Source organism: Mercenaria mercenaria, chromosome 10 (genome assembly GCF_021730395.1).
Source record: "Mercenaria mercenaria strain notata chromosome 10, MADL_Memer_1, whole genome shotgun sequence".
Classification (NCBI taxonomy): domain Eukaryota; kingdom Metazoa; phylum Mollusca; class Bivalvia; order Venerida; family Veneridae; genus Mercenaria; species Mercenaria mercenaria.
The window spans coordinates 31,799,850-31,824,753 of NC_069370.1; the positions used below are offsets into that span (position 1 = coordinate 31,799,850).

Below are 24,904 nucleotides of genomic sequence, written 5' to 3' on the forward strand. Positions count from 1 at the left end.
TGCATTTTTTTCCAATCTGTTTAAGCAGAAAATGAATGGAATTTTAAAAAATTCATAACCACTTGGCTGAAAGAATAGACGTGTATTGATATGCGTATGTTATAATGCATTATATAAATCTAAGTCGTACAGTTCAGTGAAATGGTACAAAATGCATACTAAAAGAGCTCAGTGATGATAAATGATGATGTTGATATATGAAATGATTGAAAATGGAAGAAGTGTCAAAGACTGTTTCAGCCAGTACATCTGCCGCACCAGTAAATGATAATCTAAAAGAGCAAATATCGTCTGCTGACAATGATAATTTGGAAGAGCAAAGATTGTCCGCTAACAATGATATTACGGAAGAGCAAAGATTATCCGCTAACAACAATAATCCGAAAGAGCAAAGTTCGTCTGCTGACAACAAAAGGGCGAAGCAAGAAGTAAAAAATGTGAAAAGTTTAGCAGATTTGATTGGATTTTGTCGGGATAAAGGACTCCAAGTGTACAATGATACATCGAACGTTCCCGAGGCAGACCGGATTCGAATGGAAGCCCTCGGTGAGCAGGGTGGATCCGGAGCAAAGAAACACAGAAGTGATGACAGAGATCCGAGTCTTCCACGCCGATCCGGCCGAAAAAAATCTAGGGAAAAATCTTTATCTTCCAGAAATGATAGGACGTCTTCTACAATCAGTTCTGCCGTGACAAAGCTTGATGTGACGTCGCGAAAAACGTCAGCCGTTCCGTCAATTTCCGGTTGGTCGCAGACCACCAGCCGGATTTCCTCTGTTCTAAGTACAGTAAGTGGACAGTAAATGCCTCATTTGTAAAATCAGTTTTTTTAAAAAAAAATATATTTAATGTATTTGTTAAAACAGATAATTAATATAGTACCGCACTGATCAGTCCCGACATCAGAATTAAAAGAGGAGCTTATTTATCAGGTCTCATCCTTCCGTAGGTTACAACACACATCGGGACCCATTTTAACTGTCTGTAACTTACATTTTCTTGAAGAATATTGTCAGTGCTGAATAAAAATCAAAAGAAAAGTGGGGGGTCATGTTTGATGCAAGAAAACTATCATTGTTGGCGTACATTAGCGTAACTGACGTTATCGTCGTTTTTAGCCGTTTAGACGTTAAAGGGATTACTTGGGGTGGTTGGACTACAGTTTTCATAAATCATGTCGTTTCGATATTTAAGGAAATATTTGATACGGATGTACTATATAATATTTATTCAATCAAATTATTTATCAGACAGTGAATTATATTGCGGTGTTCAGATACAATTGTAATACATATACATTATTTAGTTTTCAAACGTAAAGTCGACGTTACATTAATTTTACGGCTGTGACATCTCGGCTAGATTTTGCAATTTTCATGTGTTAAATTTAATTCATATTCAACGTAAGACTTATGCATATCAATTTGCAGACAATTGTCTGTACTTTCAGACTGTAGTCGCTGTTTTGTAAACAAATACATATTTCTTTAAATATTTCGGCACGTAACAACTTCGTAATTTTATTTTTTGCATTTTTTGACAAGTGTGACATCGTGGCTAGATTAAAGTATACATATATTAAACGTCATTATCAAAGTCAATATACGACAAAAACTTACTAATTCAAAAGTAGAATTTGTGTACTTTTTGTCAAAATAAATATTATAGAAAGCATACAATAGTTAAAGAAAATACAGAAAATTTAACAAATCCTGTCGAGGGAAGACATTAAATCTTACGTTTTAAGTTGGATCTGTCTTTTGCTTCCTGTTTGTTACAGGAAGTATTGAACAGCAAATGACTGCAATGACGTCAAATGTAATTAACGTCACGTCACCGAGTCTTCTTATTTGACGGAAAAAAAAATAATTTTATGAATTTACCAAGCCGTTAAATAATGCGCATTGGTGAATTCTGTTACATCTTACAGGACGTTTTTGTGTTGTTTTCTATGATTCTATGTCGAATTAATTTTTTACTAATTGTTAAACGTAAATGCGATCATATTTACTAACAGGAAGATTGTTTTGCCTTTCTTGTGATATAAGAAGATAAACAACCGTATTTCTAAAACGAATTTCATGAAACATTGAAGTGAACGAAACTGAAAAATTTCCGATGTTCGCCAACAACGTACGCAACGTCGTAAGTAAATCTATAACACATGCGGAGTTACTTATTTTTTAAAGATAAAATATAACACTAATCTTTAGACACGTTAAATAATTCCAAATATTGTCTTAAAATCAGCTTGAAATGTGCGAATCTTTTAAATCGTTGGAAAAGACCTAAAAAAACAACAAAAAACAACAACATACGGACCTATACATTTTATTTCACTATATTATAGATCACAATTTCAATTTTGTTCATTTACGACTGTGAGAGGTTTATTTAAAATCTACATTGTGTAAAAATACTGTTCGCGAACATGTCATCAAAATTGTGATTATTCCGTAGACTGCCATTGTGAAAACTTGCGTCAGTACCAATTTTGCAAACCTGCAAAAAATCAAACAAATTACCTTCCTTTTCATTTTTTGTTGAATGTTCTTAGTATATCTCATGATTTGAAAACTATGAGTTTAATCAAAACGTGGAGTTCTACCTTAACGAACGCCAAAAATTAAGCGAATTTCAATTAAGACTTCTCGTTTACATTTTTATGTGCATATGAAAAAAACAAAACAACAACAAAAAAAAAAACAACAACAACAACAACAACACACACACACACATAGAAACACACACAAACACACACACAAATAAAACCGATGTCCTTTCCGAAGGCTTAGTTAAAATAATATTTTGTAAACATAGCCTTTGGAAAATTTTCAAGACATGATTTTTTTTGTAAAATTTGGTTGTAAAGCAAACAACAAAAGGAGAAGGAGAAAAGAATCTGGTAAAATCCTAACGACATGAATTTTGTAAGCACAAAGAAACCGAAACGTAATGACATGAACTTTTGTAAAGTAACTTTTTAAAGCGGAAAACAGTGTTTCAAAAAAGTAAACCTGTTCTACAAAGTTATCCTGTTAAGCAATTCTCATCCCCCCCTCCCCCCGGTTAAGTTTAGTGAATATATTTTAGCATTTAATATGTATTGAACATAGGTGACGATCATAAAACGCATTTTGTAATATTTTCAGCGTGTATTAGAAATGCATTTTATACCATCAATGCTCTTAATACAAGAAAATTTGAAACAGCACTTTTGAAATTATGAACAAACTGTGCATTCTAAACAAGAATTTACCAATTTTAATCCTGCTTTACATTTTTCTCGATATTTCTGAATATTAGATATACATTTTTTTTTATCAAATTCGGTGCAAACAAAGAAATTCAATATTTTCAAGGGTATCAAACCTTAGCCCGGTTGTGTTGTATGTTTCCAAAGAGTAAGAGTAGATTTTATAAACCTACGTAGAGAATGAGACATTGTTTATAAGTGTTTGTTGATATCGCATACCGTTTAAGTCGATATTATTTTCCTAACATCTTAACAGAGTAGTCCATGAAATATTCATTGTATCCTAGTAAAAACATTAGTAAATCATCTTAGAACTTTTCTTTTATGAAAGCAGAAAGGAAATGTTCAGCTGCGGATCCATTCTTGAGCTAAAATGGTAAAGCGCACCCCCTTGTGTATTTGCGTAACATTTTCTAATCGAATCCACACCATATAATTCCTCATATAATTCAAACAATCCACGCTTTCTGCAGGGTGTTAAGCTATATTAAAAACAACAACATATTTGAACCATTCTTACATGTTCAAACTCATCCCCAGTATCATTAAATCTTATCCCCACCTGATATGGATACGTGGACAAGTTTCTACTTTCAAAGAAAGACAAAAGCGCCAGAAGAAGATATAACAATCGGAAACAGAAGGAATAGGTTTAGATAATTCTTTCTTTATTTTGTTTATTTAAATCAAGAATGGAATTATGTTTTTCTTACAACAAAAAGAACGCTCGGAGTACAAAGTGTAATCAAGATTTTTTTTTTGTAATCAGAAAAATATTAATACACTGTACACTGTAATTGAATGTTGATTTAAAGATAAGAATAAGTTTGTGTAATTTTGGTCAAGTTTTATTAATTTTTGTGGATACAAGAAAAGAGATTCAACTAAGAATATTAATTTGGTATTGGTTTTGATTTTATAAAAATATCTAATAAATATTTGGAATATAAAGTCAATAAGTAATAACAGATTTTATAGTTATATTGTAATACTTAACAATCGACGGCTTATGATCTAAAACGGTAAAATAGTGTATAACCCTGCGCAACTTTGTATTTAATTATGCCTATGTAAGTAGGTGTATTTCGAGGATTTTTGGAGGATTTTAGGTCATATTTATATATGCCAAAAATAAAAAAATGGATATAATGTTTAACAGAAAGTGATAACAGAAATTTTCAAATAAGACACACTCTGATGAATATTTGTGCACATTTAAGGTATGATTTTCCGTTTCTCATTTGTTTCGTAAAACTGATCGAACCTGTTCATGTTAGAAGTGAGATTTACGGATAGTCTCAAATTTCTATGCCTCATGATGTAAGCAATTGTCAGCTAGAGTTGACAAGTCAGGGATAGCTTAAAACTCCACTTGTATCTCTATATAGCTTTTTTTAGGAAATCGAGCCGGAGTGATATAGATCTCATTATCGTGTACTGGTATCTCTATCTTACATATCTCTTGAAAAAGAGCTATCGGTCACAGAGACGGCCAGAGTAGACCGTACATGGATGTAGGACAGCTTAAATTTAAGCATTTCGAACTTTTAGTAACATCGACCTAACGGAATATCGATAAAAATATCTATTTAAACAAAGAAGATAAAATTACCCAAACTTAAATATAAGTAATATAATAATTTGGAAATTAAAAAAAAAAAAAAAAAAAAAAAAAAAACGTTACCAGGCAAATTGAAGTTTATTTTTTCCGGATCTTATGAATATATATATTTTTAAATATTTTGATGTTTGGTTGGTCCTTTTTGTCTTTAAATAGACCCACAGTTCAGATACACTGATATTAGCAACATGCTGGGTAGGTATCCGCTATACATTTTCTACTGTTCTAAGTGACAATAAAATTACTTGTTGCATGCCAGATAGGGATTTCTCGTGTTTTTGCCGGTAAAAAAAATCTCGTCTTACACCCTGGGATGAAAGATGACTCACGAGCTGTAAATTTATGAATGAATGCGTAAATTCATACGCTACTGTAATAAAATAGTGCATAAATGAAAAACATTCGTTTTATTTAAATTCTTCTATTATTCGAAGAATACTGAATGCAAGAAAAAGAATATGTCACTGGTAGAAGATCCGGATGGAAATAACTGGCTCTCTGAGGCCGGTAAATCGGTAGAGCCTCGCTTCGTTACCGCTAAAACAGTTATCTTCGAACCAGATACTTTAATCTGCACCTTTGGTAGGGCGAAAATTAGGCCATTAAAAAAGTTGAACCCTGGCCTATTTTTTAACAAGGCAAGTTATATATCAAAATGTTCGTAAAGGTCTGAAATTTATCAGGCTGAGGGCATAAATTGGCATAAATGGTGGCGATCTGAGAAATCTAAGATGGCGTCCAAGATGGCCTCCACAAAAGTAATGATGACTACAATGTTTAAACACACCATCATGTCTACATTTTCATATAAATTTAAATTATTTTTCTGTTCAATAATTTCATACTACGATATGTCAGATTTTATGGGTATCTCTTTAAAATAAATTGCCTAAAACATTATGCAGATTAAAGGTCAAAAGATCAAATAAACATAAAACTCAAATATCGGATGGATAAAGGTCTATTTTTAGCATTAAAACATGTCCTAAAGTTCATTCTCGGTTAACAGTACTCATAGTACCGTTAACACTACTCAATGAGAAGTACTCACAGTGCGGTGAACACTGCTCAGTGAGCAGTACTCACGTTGCTGTGAATACTACTCCGTGAGGAGTACTCACCGTGCCGTGAACATACACTGTGGTCAGTACTCACATACGGTAAAACTACTCAGTGAGCAGTACTCACGGTAATGTGAACACTACTCGGTGATCAGTACTCACGGTAATGTGAATATTACTCGGTAAACAATACTCACGGTAATGTGAACACCACTCAGTGAGCAGTACTCACGGTACCGTGAACACTACTCAGTGAGCAGTACTCATGCTGCCGTGAACACTACTCAGTGAGCAGTACTCACAGTACTGTGAATACTACCCAGTGATCAGTACTCACAGTATTGTGTACACTACTCAGTGAACAGTACTCACAGTACTGTTAATACTGCTCAGTGAGCAGTACTCACGGTATTGTGTACACTACACAGTGAACAGTACTCACAGTCACGTGAACACTACTCAGTGAGCAGTACTCACGGTATTGTGTACACTACACAGTGAACAGTGAGCAGTACTCATGGTATTGTGTACACTACTCAGTGAACAGTACTCACAGTCACGTGAACACTACTCAGTGAGCAGTACTCACGGTGCCATGAACACTACACAGTGAGCAATACTCACAGTACAGTACCGTGAACACTACCCAGTAAGTAGTACTCACAGTGCCGTGAATACTACTAGATGATCAATGTTCTGTGAAAAGTACTCAGAGCTGTGATCACTCCACACTGATCATTAGCAATGATTACCGAGAAATTATAACCCCAGCACAGTTAGAATATTTCTCACCACACATTAAAAAGGGGCACCGTTGTAAAAAAAAATATGTGAGCGTGCAACCACATACACGCATCACAGGACCGATGCCCCTTTCTCTAACGAAAAAGGGGCGACATTTTGTCAACCTACCATATCACCTTTGGGGATAGGTTATCAGTCAACTCGGTCAACAAGAGGTTTGAAGAAATAGTTTATATATGGCGTCTTTCTTATGTTTAAGCAGGGTTATAGTGTCAATTTGTTTTCAATTTTGACATTTAAAACCAAATATGATTATATATTTTTTTTTTGGAAAATATGATGATGATTATTTTTCTCAGCTCCTGTAAAACTGATTTATTAGACTTTTAATTATTTCAGTGACATCGTCGAAACGTTTTAAAAACGTTTTTTAATGTCCTATCAATGTGCGTATATTTCATGTTATGCAAAATATACTCTATTTTTTTATGCAAATCTTTGCTTGAGGCAATATGCGCACAATAATGGAATAGCATTGAAAACCTGTCTATGGATAATACGACATTATCCGTGTCCATGATAAAAAATATAAATAAATGTACTAATATACAGAATTAAAAAGATTACCGTAAATGAACCAATTATGTAGCTATTCTGATGTTCTGACCTCATAATGGATAAAAATCCCTATCCTTGGGGGAATAAAAAACATAAAATAGAACTAGAAACTGACCACAACATTTGTTTTTCATACCTGCATAACTTGTGGAAGAAAATTAGACACATGTATCTATGTATTAACTTCTTCAAGTACTTTTCTGTTTACCTGCTTGTAACGCGCATATAAAGTCACATTAGTATGAGTACCTTTTACAGTTTTACTGCAAAACATCAATAACTGTCATTCTTTGTGTCAGATAATCTTTTTGTGCCATTCTTTGAATTCTTTCAAAAGGATATATACTACAAATTAGTGATAATGAATGGGTAAAATTTGTATTTTTAGAAAAAATTTGACATTTTGACATATTTTTACCATTAAATGTAACGATTTATATGTTTTACAATTCATGAAAGGTGTGTTGCAATAATTCTACAAAACAATGCATGCCAGTAGTTTATTTCATCAAAAGTGAATGAAGAAAACCTTATTTTTTACAAAAAGCACCTTTTCCATTTTATGCCGGCCATCTTGGATTTCTCAGCTCGCAACCATTAAGTTTTATGCCAACTGATACCGGCACTTTCAGAATCTACAAACTTTTACGCATTTCGGTATATAACATGCCTTGTTAAAAATTGGGTTCGGGTTACCCCTAGAAATAGTGGACTTTCTTGGCCGAAGTCACCCTACCACTTCAGCCAGTGAAAGATTCTTATAATCCAATTTCATGTGTTAGGAGAAGTATGAAGGTTCAGTAACATTTTGACCTTTGACGGATAAACAAACCTTCAAAAAAATGCACTAAGTTGAAATTTCAAGTTACTATAAGTCGGTAAGTCGAAATTTCGGGTTACGTACCTCGAAATCTGGAGTTAATAAGTCGAAATTTCGCATTACGTAAGTTGAAATTTAGAGATACAAAGTCGAAATTTTGAATTACGCATCTCGATATTTAAAATCAGTCGAGTTTATAACGGTGAAATAGAGATGCTCATGCTAACGTGCTGTTAAAACAACCTTTTTTATACATGCGCGTTCCTCGCGGCAAACCATATTATTATGACAATGATATTAACGTGATCAAAAAACGCTGTAATTCCCGCACATTTCATGAACGTTTAATGACGTTGATGGACAATATAGACAGTCAAGGTTTTACACGTTTTACGCAAAAATAGCGTTAACGCATATTTATTCACGTGACGTGTTAAAACATCTGCAGAATCCAGAGTGATTGGTTGATGCCCGAGCACATTACATACTGTTCTTAAAGGCCTAGCTTCACTACTATATAAGTGCCCCCCCCCCCCCTTACACCCAATCCAATATACAACTCCCATCTTATCTGCTGCTTATCAGCGATTATGTAACCGTAACTGATTAGAGGGCAATTAGCACAGCAGGGACCCCAACTAGACCATGAAGATGTGTGCAGTGGAGTTGAAAGAAATTAATTTTTCTTCAGTGAATGTTGAATGATAATAATACTAATTATTATTTTGATATTATATAGATGATAATAACTATTACTTTAATGTTATAATAATGATAATAATAATAATAATAATAATAATAATAATAATCATAATCATAATCATAATAATAATAATTATTATTATTGTTGTTGTTATTATTATTATTATAAAACACAAGTATAGTGAAAACTTCATGTGTTCTTTGTGCTGACAAACAATATTTTTCTAACTAGAAACTAGGTTTCTTGTATTCATGTAATCAACATTATTTGAACTTAAAACTATTGTGTTCCATCCATACTGAATTTTCATTTTCAATATGTTGCCAAAAGTGACTTTTTTTCATGCTTTGCTTTGTAACTTTGAAATGCACATACTGTTTTCAATTTTAGACAAATGTTATTTACAGTGTTCTGCAAGCTTTAGATGAGTGAAAGTCACATTTTTCTGAAATATCACAATTCTCCAGACAGACTTTGAAAAAATAAAAACTTGCATATTTCTTTAAGTAAGTTTATCATTATTTCATTATTGTGAAAATAAGTTTCTGATTATCTTATTATTGTGTTTGATCAACAAATATTTTTCTTTACATAGAAATGCCAAAAAAAAAAAAAACAAACAACTAGTATAACTTTAAAAGTTATCAATTATATATCAATTTAAAATAAATTACATTGTTTCCCCTTCTCACTAATTGATACACTTGTAAGGTAGACTGACCCTCCAATAAACATTTACCCTTGTTTATTGGAACCATACTGTGATAGTCATTAGCCCCCAACTGTGCTGGTGAAGACAGAAATCCCTTAGCCCACTGCCCAAAATCTAGGCCTTTAAATCTTTATGTTAATTCCAATAAAACGAAACTACGAAGAAGTTTGACGCTTTAATCGTCCTTGCAGAGAAAAAACTTTTAATTCACCTTCACCTAAGTAAACCAAGCACCTGCGGGGAATAAAATCATTACGCAAAACAATCTATTTTTTTTCCATTGTTCCTGTCACATTGACACAAGGTTTACCTGTTTAATTTCTGTTATTGCGTCTTTATCAAAAGGAAAATTATGGACATTTATTGTATGACTCCCACAACAAGCTATGAAATTATATTAATTGGAATAATTTGAGATTCATTTCTACTGTTACAATTCAATGGAAACACAGTGTTTGTGTATCTAATGAATGCAATTATAAAAATATCTCAGGTTTCTTTGAATTTTTTTCCCGATATTCAATACGAGGTCATTCGCACAACAGAAGAAACTATTATGTAGACTCAATATCCAGATTTAGTTAATTTGTATAGTTATAAAAGAAAACATGAATACTTTAAGCCACATATTTATAGCATGCGAAGAAAAACTCTATTATGCATTACATTTGTCTTGCTGTGCTGTTTCACAATGAGCTTCAAAAATGATATTTGATACTATCAATAGTTCAAGAAAGTGTTTTAATTTCACAATTAGTTTAAGTTGAAGTAATAGAGAGAAAATGATAAGATGAATGATACATGTGCATGTTTGCTCGGAATTTTTGTTCATTGTTTCTAGATGGGTACAAACAACTCTATGGACTGGTCTATCATTTAATTTGGACAGAACCATCTATCATTCGAAGGGGTGTTCACTGAATATGTACTGACTGAATAGCGAACAGTGCAGGCCATGATCAGCCCCTGCACGGACATGAAATAAAGCTGTGCGATTAGCAGATTTGACATTTGATTTAATCATTAAAAGCAGAATCAATTGACAAATGACATTTTTGGTTGTAAAATATTTATAGCACCATCATTTATCAACTTTAAGCCACACTACTATGAGTAGTTGAATGCGTTTTACCTTTATGATGCAGAATATTTATTTTGAAACATGTCGTTTACATGTACTAAAACGACTACAAAAATATCCTGCTCGTTTCATGAAAAATGTACCTATCTGACTCTCAAAAATCAGAACTTAGAAATGCATTTGAAATGAAAAAAAATGCGCTTGCTTGCTCCATCTTTCTTTGTAAATGTTGCGAAGAACTATCAATTTATGTGGTGTTGCCTAATACGAATTTGTTTTAAATCCACCGCTACAGACATTTATCTTTCATCAGCTTCAAATGCTATTTTTGAAAGTCAATTTGATTTCAATCTAAAACTTGAAAAACAAACATTTGCTATTGAAGTAGCGTGCATTTTGGACAGGTATACCAACAATGAAATCGATGATATTAGATTTCTAATCCTAGTAACAAAACATTACTGAACAAAGGACACATTTAACGAATCAATAATGAAAAAAAAAATGAAGCAAAACAAAGTACTGAAGGTTACAAAGTACGTACACGAAGAATGATTTGAAAGATTGATGTTTATGAACGAGATAACATATTACTTTAGGTGTTTGAATGACAGGATGTAGACACTTCTACCGTTGGGAAAATACTTGCAGTTTTCTTTAAAATTAGAAAAATATTGTATCATTTTTGATTGATTTTGAAAAAAGAAAAGAAAATGAAATATTACGTGGTTCAGAAATAGCTTTTATTCGGTGTTGTGGTTTTTTTGTAATATGTAATTTCAGAAATTAATGACAACTCCTTTAATTTCGTTTTTCTCACATATATTACATGACGAATTTTTCTTTATGTACATTTTAGTATGACGTCCAAGATAAAAGTAAAGATGCTGAAGAATTATTGCAACAACGCATGCGCAGACGGTCAAAAAGACGCCGTGAAAAAACACGCACTTTAGCTGATTTGATTACTGAAGTGGGTGCATTCAAGAATAACTTTAACATGAAGTCTACTGCAAATCCCGACAATTCTGAGAATCCGAATTCAGTAAATGGTTCGGGAGAGACAGGTGGAAGTAATTTGATAGTTAATGATAAACCTATTACAGCCGTGGACAAAGAAGCAGAATCGATAGATGATAACAGTGTTGAACCTGAAAGGCTGCAGTCAGATGGTGTCGATGAACCGACTAACACAGAATCACGTCATGAGGACAACAGTAAAACTCTAAGTGCAGAACCAAATAACCGAAACAATGGAAATAGCGGTTTTCATGCAACAACAACCGAAAATAAAACAGACGATGCGATGCAAGATACAAACAAGAGCGACGAACAAAATAATAGTCTAGAAAAACATAATGCAATTTCTAAGCAGAAAGAGGTAGATGAAGATGTTGCAGAAAAAGTCATAGAGAAAAGAAATGATAAAACAACGCAAAACATTCACAATTCTGAAGCGCATGTGAATAATCTAGAAAAAAGTAAAACAATATCTAACCAGGAGGAAAACGATGTAAACGTTACAGAAAAAGTCACTTCCTCTCCTGATACAGATGGCACAGAAAACGGAACGAACAATGTACCGCTTAAAGAAACAGAAGACGATTTTATAATACGTGTGGCATCAAATGAAAATAACCAACAAATAACGAATTCAGCACCGCAACAAGAAGACGTCGATGGTTCCGCGAAACAACCATTAGGTTATGTTGAAATAAATGTCATAGAAGATATAAGAAACGAAGATATGAATCCGATTTCACATATTAACGACGAAGATGTCATAACCTTGCAGAACATGAAGTCGGGTTTACAAGGCAATTCAGAAAAGATCACTCAAAACACACATACTGATTCTAGTTTTAACAGCAATGAAAAAGAATTGACAGGGCAGGCTACATCTGCTGACGCTGAGCGTAGCATATTAATAGATGGGAAAAGTGACATAAAAATTGAGGGAGACGGCGAAATATCAAGCGAAAGAATAATTGACATATCAGCTAATGGCAAGCATGACATACCAGTAAATAGAATAGACGATATAATAGCTGATGAAGATGATGCCATATCACCTGGTGGGATGTCAGAAACAATAACTGATGACAAACGTGACATTTCAATTGACCGAAAGTCCGATTCGCCCTCTGGTAGCGAACGAGACACAAGGGCTGAATGCGAGCATGACAAAGGGACTGATGGTGACATATCAGTTAATGTTGACGAGGACAGTAACTCAGGGAAGAAAGGTTCAACACCAAAACGAACAAGTAAAACCAGAGAAAATACAAGAGATTTACTAAATGAAGCTGATGTAAATAAAATGAAAGAAGAAAAAGACAGCGATTCCGAAAAAGTTATTGAAGAGGTACGAATCAAAGATGGAAACTCGACACTCGTTTTGTACAAAGTAAAAGAGAAGTCGTTATTGAGTCTTGGGGAAAATACGGACAATATAGACTGGAATCCACAAATTAATGATGGGCGTTGCAGCCCCACTAATAAATCTCCAGAATCAGAGAAACCTCTCCCAAGAGAACAAAATGTCAAAAAGGTGCATGTAGTGATTAATGGCGACAGATTATATGACAGAAGGAAAAGCGAAGACTCGGGTGATAATTATGATAGTGCCAGTGATAATAATGATAGTGTCACAGATACAGATCAGGATGACATAAACTACGTTCGTAATGACCATAGTGATATCACACAAACCGCTTTAACAGCAAGTCTTGAAAATGATCCCGTGAGAAATGAAAGTAACGTCTTGAATTCAGAACTATTAAATGAGACCAATGATATTGCCGATAAGACCGAATTATGTGAAACCAGCTTTGAAATTAATGGTGCAGAACATGACAGTAACATAAATATCAATAAGAATTCCTCGTGGAATAAAGATATTAGTTCCGGTACCTTGTCTCAGAACACCAGCAATAATGATCAACCAAAGGAAGGACAATCAAACAGTGATAAAATACAAGAAAAATCAATGAATGGTTATAACTCTGACGGAGATGATGAATTTATCAGAACTGAGAACTTTGAGAACGTAGAGACACTAGTTCAAACCATGCGCGGTAATACTGAAAACGACGGTCACGGTTTTGATTTAAATGTTGGTCACAAATCGGGTGTTAATTTGGAGGGAAATGCACAAATTACTGAGAAGAGTGAAGCAGATGACATGGCTGTAAGAAAAGAGGAACAAGGACTGCCAGAAAGGGACAGTGACGACGGTGAAAGTAAACATTCAGGTAATGAGAGAAAGACATTAGAAGACGAAGAAATGAAGAAACGAGAGATTAATGACAATGAGATGGGAGAGCAGGCATCACAAAGCTCGTCAAAGAAAGGAATGACAGCTGAGGTGAGTCAAATTTAGACTATCTAGCTGATGCATTTATTAACGTGTGGTTAATAAAAAAATAAAAAATAAACACGATAACTAGAAAAAGGTGTAGATGATCAGATTTGGATATTTTCTGTAAAATGTCAGCCTTTGTACTAACTGTTGGGTTTATTAAGGTTTTCATTCATTTTACAGGTTCAAAATGCTGTGCTAAATATTGGTTGATAATTGTTTTTATTGTTTAGGAATGGGTGAATTTTTTGCGTGAAATTAATCGTAAAAAGGTAAGTTATGTGCACATATCTGACACACGTTATTTTATGATACCGCACCATGAGAAAACAGACATAATGCATTTGCGACCAGATCAGCCTGCGCATCCTCGTAGTCTGGTCAGGACCCATGCTGTTCGCTTTTAAAGCCTATTGTAATTAGAGAAACCGTTAGCGACAACATGGATCCTGACCAGATTGCGCGGATGCGCAGGCTCATCTTAATCCATTCTGGTCGCAAATGCACTATGTTGGCTTTCTCATGGTGCGGCTCTGTATTATTATTGTGACCAATGTTGCATAGAATTTGATTCTATACTGACTGATCTGTGAAATGCGTAAAGGGCATTTTCTTGCATGTCACCTTTACTCTTGAAGATTCAGATAAAGTTATACATCATTCTACAGCTCCCCATGGGTGGAAGTAAGAACTTTATACATTTTGAACATATCTTGAGTTATATAAATTTCATAGATAAAAATGAATTTTGAGTGTAAACTTTTGGCTCATGAAAAATTCGACAATTAAAGTTTTTGTCCTTGTATGGTACTTTTATGCTAACAGAGCAATTCTGAAAGTTTCGAAAGGATCCAATAACAAACTGAGTCATTTGTTTCTACTTTTCTTATGGCCAAAAACTGTAGATAAAACTTACAATGGAAGATACACAACCAAAATCGTTATTGACTATGAATTTAAAGTTAACCGAGATATCTCTAAAAGTTTAAAGGTTCCTATTACCTATGGTGACTGATTTAGACCATTTAGTTTTGTTGCATTGCCGTACGCGCGGCTTCTGTAGTACATTTCGTTATGTTCACCTGGCGCACGTGCCAACGCACCGTAACGAAAGTTTGAATCTTATGTGTGTCGTTTTGGCTGGCGCACCAACGCGACAAAATGAAACTAACAAGGGAAATAACATAGGGAAATATAGAATGCAACAGAACGAAACATTTTATTTCGCATTGGCGTGTGTGCCATTAACAAAGATTTCGTTTTGGCATTTTAGCGCGCACACTAAGACAAAATATAATGTTTCGTTATGTCGCGTTTGCGTGCGCGCGGCTATGTTGAAAATTTCGTGATGTCGTCCTGGCGTGAGCACCAACGCGAGACAATTAAACATTTTATTTTGTCTTGGCGCACGTGTCGACATGCCAAAACAAATATCTTTGTTAATGGCGTTCACGCAATCCAGAAACATCGAGGCATTTCATTTCGTCTTAGCGTGAATTCCAACGCGACAAATCGAAATTTTTGTTGATAGCGCGCATGTCAGCACAAAATAAAATGTTTAGTTAAGTTGCGTTGTTAGTTTCGTTTTGTCGCGTTTACATTCGCGCTTAAACAACATATGTAACTTTTAAAGTTTCGTTATGGCGTGTACACCAGGATGACAAAACGCAAAGTGCCACACAAACCGTATATAGTACCAGCCAACGCGAACAAAATGTCCTAAACCAGTCACCATAAGCATCACCCCTAGGATGTTGAAGAATGGTTTTTAATACCCATTGTTCTGTTTTATATTTAAAAAGAAATAAAAACAAACATACTTCGCAGGCTAGATGGATCAAACAATGAGTAATTTTACACCCCATTGGAAAATTCAGTCAAATCGAACAAATTTCTTTTTTATAAAATAATTGATTCTTTAATTTCGTACGTCAGTGTTGCTTGCTTATTTAAATTGAAATTGATTTTTTGAGATAATATTTAATTGTAAACAGAACTTGTTTGAGGGTAAATAAATATTCTTTAAATTATAATGTACAGACGACACTATCTTATGCTTCTAATGATCTTTATATTTGAAACAAATTCAAGATTTTATTGTCAGCATATAGATTTTCCCTGGAATGTAAATGAGCCGCGCCATGAGAAAACCAACACAGTGCATTTGCGACCAGCATGGATCCAGACCAGCCTGCGCATCCGCGCAGTCTTGTCAGGATCCATGCTGTACGCTTTCAAAGCCTATTGCAATTAGAGAAACCGTTAGCGAACATCATGGATCCTGACCAGACTGCGCGGATGCTGGTCGCAAATGCACTATGTTGATTTTCTCATGGCGCGGCTCAAATAGATTGTTTTTTAAGATTCTCATCAATCTTCCAGATTATTACTGTAGAAACAAAAGGATTTTCTCAAAAAACAAAAATCCATTCAGAAGCACATTACATACGAAAAATTCACACATGCTCAATATTGTGTTCATCACGTAATATTTTTATATAGTCTATTTTAATTTTTACTTCTTGATCAGTCGATTAAACCTATGTATGAAATATTTCTCTCTATTTACTGTTTATTCGTTAAATGTCTAATATTTTCCAAACTGACGTTCAAATTTTATATCGGGTGTCTGACGTCATTTGTGACGTCAGTTTCATGTATGCCGTCGCGTTAAAAAGTTTATTTAAGATGACATTTTCATTCTCATCTAGGTTTAATAACAACTTTGAATCATTTATACAATAATTTTAAGTGTAGATCTACATGCGTATGTAATAAAAATGTTATTATATTGCATCGAGAAGTATGCACTCATTCTTTCGCGGAATAATATTGTGCCCCTAAAGTCGTGCATTATTTCCGCCGCAGATTTCATGCAGATTTCTCGATACAAATCTAATAGACTGCGACTGAAAACAGCTCTGTAGCGCCTGTGATATATTACAGACTCCGGTATAAACCAGATTCAAGCGATTTGAATGACTTGTATCTTTAATGTAGGCTATATATTTTTTAATCATAGTAATCTTAACGTTGACCTTTAGTCAGTATATTATATATATTATAGATCTACACCAAATGCGCGTGGACATGCAAAGAGTTGCGTGTATTGCCGTGCGCTCTGATGATAATGATTTTGAGACATGCGCAGAACAACTGCACCAGATCTATAATGAGAAAATCGAATCTTATAACATATAAACATTGCACATACATGCGTTGTAAACATGTTATCTAAAATGGTCAAAAAGTGGAATAAGACTAAAGCCGTATTTCACTAACATGCCGTGCAGTAAGTTAATGTACTCCCAGATAAAAATTGTATACAAAGTCAACATTTATTTATTTATTTATTTAGACGAATATTCCATCCGAGAAGATGCTAAGTGCTGATGCTCGTTTGATCTATTTGATGGAAAAAGCTAAAAAGACAAATACAGACTACGGCAAAGAACACGTAAAAACCATTATACTGTTTGAGGAATTTAGAGGCGTTTTTAGAAAAGATTTGAGCTTTGTAAATGGTATTAGGAAGCAATTTCCGGAAGATACATCAGCTGAAGAAAATACGGAAACTCAAGAGAAAGCGGATACACAAGAGAACGATAATACAGCAGATGAACAAGAAAAAGTGAAAGAATCTGAAGAAAATCAGGAGGAAAAGAAAGAAGAAAAGAAAGAAGAAATAATTTCTAAAGCACCAAACGTACCTTATAAGGAGATAAAACCGAAGAAAAAGAAGGTGAAACAGGGCCCAAAACTAAGCGAAGAAAGTTTGCAAGCTATTCGTGAAAAATATTGGAGCAAAGGTCAAGGAAATAGTGAAACTTTTGAATTAGACGGAGAAGAATATTTCCTCGATCCTAACGGTGATTTAGTTAAAGCAATTAAGTTTAATGCTTCGAAAAAAATAGACACTAGATGGGATCCAAATCACCCTATGTTCAAGAAAATGTCAAATAAAAACAAAGCGTCTGACATGAAAGGAATAAAACAAATAATGAAAGCCACGAAACCGTCTAAAATAGATACAGGTGACCTACCTGCAAATAATGTTTACGTCGAAGAGGCTAAACGAATTTATCCTCAAGGGTTTGAAGACGTTGCTCCGAAAGAAAACAAAGCTAAAAAAGTTAAAAAGGTTGTAAAGCATGCCGCTAAAACTAAGTCTGTTGACATTGGAAATACCGGACAAGAAGATACTGGTGTGTTAACTAAAATAGAAACAACCGATAATGACAAGCCAGTTAAGCGAAAGCTGAAGAGATATGTAAGTGTGCCAACCAAAATTGGAGTTAATGACAATAATTTGTCAGGTGGGGCACTGGCTTCTGTGGTGGAAGATACGAATAAACGCAAACTGAGAAAGGTGAAGAGTGTGTCGTCAGACTCTAAAACTGAAGCTATGAATGAAAATGAGGAAATAACTGCATTGAGTGAAGGAAAAAAGAAACGAGTAAGAATCATTAAACAGAACAATTTTGTTCAACTAGAAAATGACAGCACCACAGAATCCGTTGTTTTGGCTAACACAGAAAACAAAACTGTAGTAATTAAAAGAAAAAAGATGAGAAAAACAAAATCAGTTTCTGATAAAGAATTTGAAGTTGACCGTGCTTTTCTTAACGAACAAAAGGAATTTATTGAGAAAACAACAAAGCTCAATAAAGCCGAAAAGGTAGCACTATCAAATGAAGGTATAATCAGAAAATCTAACAAACCTTTACACAAAAATAGTATCCCTGAACTTGAGTTTAAATCAATAGACGAAGAAAGCAATCTCAGTGAATCAGATACACACAGTACGCAGCAGAATATAGACAACGTAAATCAGCCTGATGAAGAGGACATACAAGCTGACAAAATGTCTTTAATAAGCAGAAAGAGAAGTAAAAATGCAAATGGAAAACGCAACAAAGACCACTTAAATGCATTGAAAATATTTAAGGAAGCAAGGGACGATTTGGAGAAAGATTTGAGCATTGTGAATGGTACTACCGGTAGCCCTTCACAAAATGGGTTAAGAAAAAAGTTAGAAAATGGTAGTAAAAGTTCAATGGCGTCCAAGAAGTCTGATGTGTCCGGGAAGTCTGACGTGTCTAGAAAGTCAGACGTGTCGATGAGCGCTGCAGTGGATATAGTGCAATCAAGAAGCAAATTTTATAATGACCCTATGTCACGTGGTGAGGTGAGTAAAAAGCTAAGCTTCAACACTTTTTGTATTCACCTTTTGAAAAGTAACAAGAAATATACAGGTCTCGCCATTTTAATTTGAATTGTTACAGGACATTGGTAAGTTTTTGAAGTGTGCGTGCAAGTTAGTATTTTTGTTCGCTTTTCCGAATAAGTTAGCCTAAGAACCTTTTTGAAGAAATGATAGTTAGTTACAAAATTTAAGATATCATTCTATATGTATTAACTTTTAACTTTACATTTTATATAAATCTAGGCTTATGTTGAATTTTACTACTGAATGTTGTTTTTTAGAATTCCACTATTCAAACATTAATTATGTATACTCTCTCAAACAAGTTCTGTAAAAGTCCTGTCTGTTTCTTTATCAGCCAGTGTGACAATCTAATGGGCAGTCAGACACAAACTCAAATTATGATCTCAGAACTTCCTTCAAGTACAGAAAAAATCCAATAATCAGAATGAAAAAAAAAGAGTAGAATAGGGTTTTTTTAACAATAGCTCGATCTGGGATGCTGTATTCAGCTCGAGTGGATATTTGCAAGATCGTTGCGCGCCTTGTAAGATCCGTCCTTGCAAAATCCACAAGAGCCGAATAAAAATCCCAGATCTAGCCACTGTTATAATAACCCTTTTATTATATACTTCTAGAGTGGTGGAACCTATGCTCGTGGTATTTTGTACATATATAATCTATTAAACAAGCAAGAAAAATTTGCCATTTCGATTTACCTATGCAAAAACGTAAAGTTATCCTCCTTTTATCGAAACATATTGTTGATGTGCGTCATCACGTGACTTAGCCGGCTTGTGAGCTATTGACATGGCATACGTGAAAAGGTGAAATTTCGCTCTAAAGGGAACCTATGCTGGCGGTATGTTATATCACTAAACTAAATTCAGAAAAAAAAATCAAAAGGCTAAAAATGAACAAACAAGTATATGCGAGTATAACATTTAGAGCATTACTCATTTATTAATATGTGAAAAACAAAAGAAATCAGCATGACATTTTAATAGTATGTGCCTATGTGTATATTTCTATTACAGAAATTGAGTAAACATTATTTCGGCAGTAAACTTTTTTGTTTTAAATAAATATTACTCTTTAAACTTCATTTTAAAGAATTATAATTCTGTTTTTATCAAACTAATTCAAAATAAGAAATTTCCTGAAATATTTATAAAATTCCGCCATTTTGCGCTATGTGTCAGGTTTGAAAGTAGGGGTGGGGGATTCATGAAAATTCATTATAATTCGTCATTGGATTTTGCACATTTAATTATTTCATCAAAGTTGCTCTTAGATATATTTTAAATCTAAATGTAATGCATGATTTCTTACATACTAACTTTTACTGGGTGATCTTGACGTATTTGTCCGAGATTTGTGCTACGAAAACAGATTGCATAAAATGTATCGATCCGATATACGTCACGTAAAGTGCACGCGCGTCATGCATATTAATGAAAGTAGTCCGGCTGCATACAAAACGGAATTGTTTTGTGTCTGTTCATGTTTAATTGGGAAATACAAGTCGATTTTTCACATAATTTATATAGGTATATATTAAAACTATGAATGATGTGAAGTGAAACATTTCTTTCCAGCTAACTGAAAGAAATGAATATCTGTCCTTAGTTTGGTTACCTCCCCTGTTTAACATTATATGTCGTATCATAAAATAATAGGGAACGTCATCGGAACTATGCTAATTGCATCGTTAGATACGCTCTTTAATTAAGTTTAAGAATTATATTTTAACAATAGAATTTATTTTTTAGAATCTGATGGTCTTCGTGCAGGCTTCCAATATAAAGTTTATATAGCACAATGTGTATTGTTTTTGTTTCTTACCGACAAGTCTGCGTTTTTCAGTTAACTGCTCTTTAAGCAATATAACTGCTTTTCAGTTTAGCTAATTTATTATAAAATGAATTGATACAGACGGAAGATATTAATGCATCTACTGATGGTGGTGATTTTGACAATAGATAAAGCCTGACCATAAAACAAATATGCAAACAATATTTTTTTTTATTGTTTGAATTGTTTTACGGAAGAAAAAAACGTCCGAAAACTACGTCAAACTTAATAGAAAATAAATTTTCGAATTGGCAGTTCATTTCACCTCTATTACGACGCCCCAGAATAAGAAGGGCGTAAGTGTTAGTTACGCCCTCTCATGAATCATACATTTTTTGAAACTACACATCAAGGGGCATAAGTCTGTAAAAAAAATTTTTTGTCACAAACTGCTGTGTTGACCAAATTCACCAATAATAAAAGGGCGTAAGTGAAAAGTTTTTCAGAATCCCAGTAATAGAAGGGCGTATCTGCACTTAATTGTTGTACCAGGAAAGTCCACTTGCTCCCTTAGAATTAGAAGGGCGTATCTGTCATAGACAGTTTTTTTCATTTTGCCGAAAACTATGATTTTCCACTTACGCCCTTCTAATTCTGGGGCGTCGATTAATTTACTCATTTACTCACTCTAGAATATGACAAACATTATGTTATGTTTAAACAAACTGTGTTTTATGGTACTTTCATATGATACGAATCCAGCATCATATAACATGCAAAACAAATGAGCCGCGTCATGAGAAAACCAACATAGTGGGTGTGCGACCAGCATGGATCCAGACCAGCCTGCGCATCCGCGCAGTCTGGTAAGGATCCATGCTGTTCGCTAACGGTTTCTCTAATTACAATAGACTTTGAAAGCGAACAGCATGTATCCTGACCAGACTGCGCAGATGCGCAGGCTGGTCTGGATCCATGCTGGTCGCAAACCCACTATGTTGGTTTTCTCATGGCACGGCTCAAATGATAAATAATTGATAGAGAAAAAAAATGAGACCAGAACACAGTCATTGTAAATCGATATATATTGACTCATAATTACCCAGGCATTATGTTTTTATGGCAATATCTGGTTCAGTACTAAGAGAGAGAAAGAGAGAGAGCATGTTGTGAAAAACGCTTAAACCTCTCATTCGGATCGATGGTGAAAACGGAGTCATACACCATATATTCTTCTCAAATGTATCATATATTTCATTTTAGTTTTGCAAAAATGTTATTGTAAGAGAATTGATTTTAGATTTCCACATTTGGTTTTCTTGAAATATGGTAGGTTTGAACGAAAGAGATTAAACTGTATTTTACAGTAAAATATACCCGCCCCCAGCATTGACATATTAAGCTAGTATGTGTATTTGTTGTTGTTGTTTTAAATCTTAGTTTGAACTTTACTTTTCTGGTCCCAAGTTATTTATTGATAAAATGCATTTCTTAAGTTGCGTTTTACGTCACTTTATTTATTTCTCTATGTCTATATTTATTGTTTGAATTTTATTTAATGTGACTTAATTTATTTTGTATAATAGTGTTTTCTTTTTTGTGCAAAAGTTTTTGTTTTGTATTTTTGCTATTGCTTTAGTTTCATGTCTGTTTCAGAGCAAAATGAAAAGTGACGAATCGTTAGATTCTATCAGAAGTGAACAATATAAGGGTAAAAATGCACGGAATATCGTATCCTCGTTACTTGTACATGTTTTATGTTTGTATTCATTATGTACCGATAAATATTCATCAGTTAGGTATGGTAGTATTAATTTTCTTAGTAATCGACATCAGTCATGTTCTAGTTGCACATCTTTATTCATGATATTGCAGTGAAGTATAAAGATACATCAATATGTTAAAAATTCAATGCTTGCACGTGCACGTCTTATCGTAGCAATTCTGTATTATTGCAGCACAACCTATTTCCGACCAACACCTATTTTCGACCGTCTAATACTTTGTGTGATAAAAATCTTTAGAAGCCAAATTTATTAGCTGCAATCATTTCATTGTTTATAGTGGAGACAGAACAAGTTTCAAACCTACTTTCCCTCAGTTTTGGTACTTGAAAAATGATATAAATTCCTTTTATGCGCAATACCATGTTTTCAGGCGGTTTTCTTATTATCAAAATTCCAGCTTGTTTCTTTGGCTATTTCCTATACTTGCTTATACCAATATCCATAATTTATACATCTTTTGCACTAAATGTATATTCCTTAGCCAATGATTCCTACCAAAAATGTGAAGCATTCTATACAATATTTTTGACAATGCAATCGTGATGCCAGTCCTTGCAACAGTTATTTTTTCATTTTCCGAGCATTTTTAAATATTCGAAATGTTAAAAGCTTAGCAGCTATGTAATACATTGTCATCTGTGCCAGCTACCCATGTAGCAAATGTGACACCTAGGTTCTCTTGAGTTATATTGCACATTATATAATTCTTTAGATAATGCACTATTGACTATTGCTTGCCAGTTACTTTACCCTACCCCCTGAAATCTAGCTGCCAATTCAGGCAAGTGTATCAACAGTAATTGATCTGCCATGATGGTTTTGATTTTGCTACAAGACTTGATTTGTAAGTGTTCTATGTTTGCGTAGTGAAATGAAACTACAGTAAAAGATTAGCGCTGTTTCTTTTCGTTGGAGCGAAAATACCTCACATGGTCGGATTTAGGTTGTGCACGACTTCAAACTGATGACTTTCAAGATTATAGATCATGTCAGTGATTTAGTAAATAACTTGAAACTGAAAAGTTATGCTTTTAAAGCATTATGCTGATAGAAAGTGTGAGGCAATACATAAAAATGTTGGACTTGCATGTGGACAAAACTGAATAGAAAACTTGTTAAGCGTTCGGAAACTGGTTGTACTAGGATATATAAAATACTTTTCAAACATTTTAAATAAATTTATTCTTCGAAATGCTTGTTTCGGCAAAATTAAACGGCTTTTTTTTCAATAATGGCATTGTGTAGAATTTTGAAAAACACTGGAGCTGTTTGAAAAAAAAACGACTGTAAAATCAGCTTTCGTGTAGCGTAGATGTATGGGATCTCAAGCTGACTTTACATTGGAAAATCTGCACAAACTAACAATGCATGTCAAATATTGTAATTGTACACTAGGGGATATTGGCAGCATGCCAGTATAGTCTTATTTCTTGACATCAGTTTTAATTTTCATAACAGTGTCTTAAAGTTTTGACTTTTGCCCAGCAATCTTTAGTGTTGAACTATACGCCATTCAATACTAAGGCTGAATAGCACAAACTATTGACCGGCAGTATATTGTAAGGAGTCATGTATTGATAAAGCTTATATTACTGTCGCACATATATTACGTGTATTTCTATAAACAGATTATTTTTAGAATTTTATATATAATATTATTATGACTATTTTTTGAGCTTTTCTGTAAATACACTTTGCTAAACGAAAAACTTGAATGACAGCCAATCTATTATTCATATCAAAATTTTAAAACCGGATAACCGGGTTTTTTATCATCATCTTTTACAGCAATGCTACAGAAACGGTCCTTATTTTTTCGCATAATATACATATGTTTTGCGACTTTCTTGCTTAACAAATATTTCAAATTCATTATCAAAAATGAGTAAGAGTTCAAATATAAAAATAAATATCTTTCTATTTTCGTATTATGTTTTGATGATTTGATAAAAATATTTTAACTTCAGAAAAGCGAGCCCAGAGAACACCGAGTGTACAGGCTTTTTAGGGAGATCCAGGTGATCAGACGGAATGTAGTGCCATTTGAGGAATCTACAATTTCCCTGGCAGAACCAAGCAAATCAGTCATTAGTGACCCAGTCACAGGATTTTTGTTTCTTAACTACGACAGAAACCGGAA

General features: G+C 33.9%; 1 protein-coding gene across 1 annotated transcript; it reads left to right on the forward strand.

Annotated features, from left to right (window-relative positions):
* The first annotated feature begins 212 nt into the window (after positions 1-212).
* LOC123560850 (uncharacterized) lies at positions 213-24,904 on the forward strand. Its single transcript, XM_045353005.2, has 6 exons — positions 213-788; positions 11,476-13,983; positions 14,211-14,249; positions 17,336-19,165; positions 22,634-22,688; positions 24,732-24,904. The coding sequence occupies exons 1-6, from the start codon at positions 213-215 to the stop codon at positions 24,770-24,772; spliced, it is 5,049 nt and encodes a 1,682-aa protein (XP_045208940.2). The 3' UTR covers positions 24,773-24,904.

Bases quoted from the DNA above. Each gene is read 5' to 3' on its own strand.
- LOC123560850 (XM_045353005.2), top strand. From the start codon at position 213: ATGGAAGAAGTGTCAAAGACTGTTTCAGCCAGTACATCTGCCGCACCA. The intron at 789-11,475 runs GTAAGTGGACAG...TGTACATTTTAG, and splicing joins TTTCCTCTGTTCTAAGTACA to TATGACGTCCAAGATAAAAG. The intron at 19,166-22,633 runs GTGAGTAAAAAG...TGTCTGTTTCAG, and splicing joins ACCCTATGTCACGTGGTGAG to AGCAAAATGAAAAGTGACGA.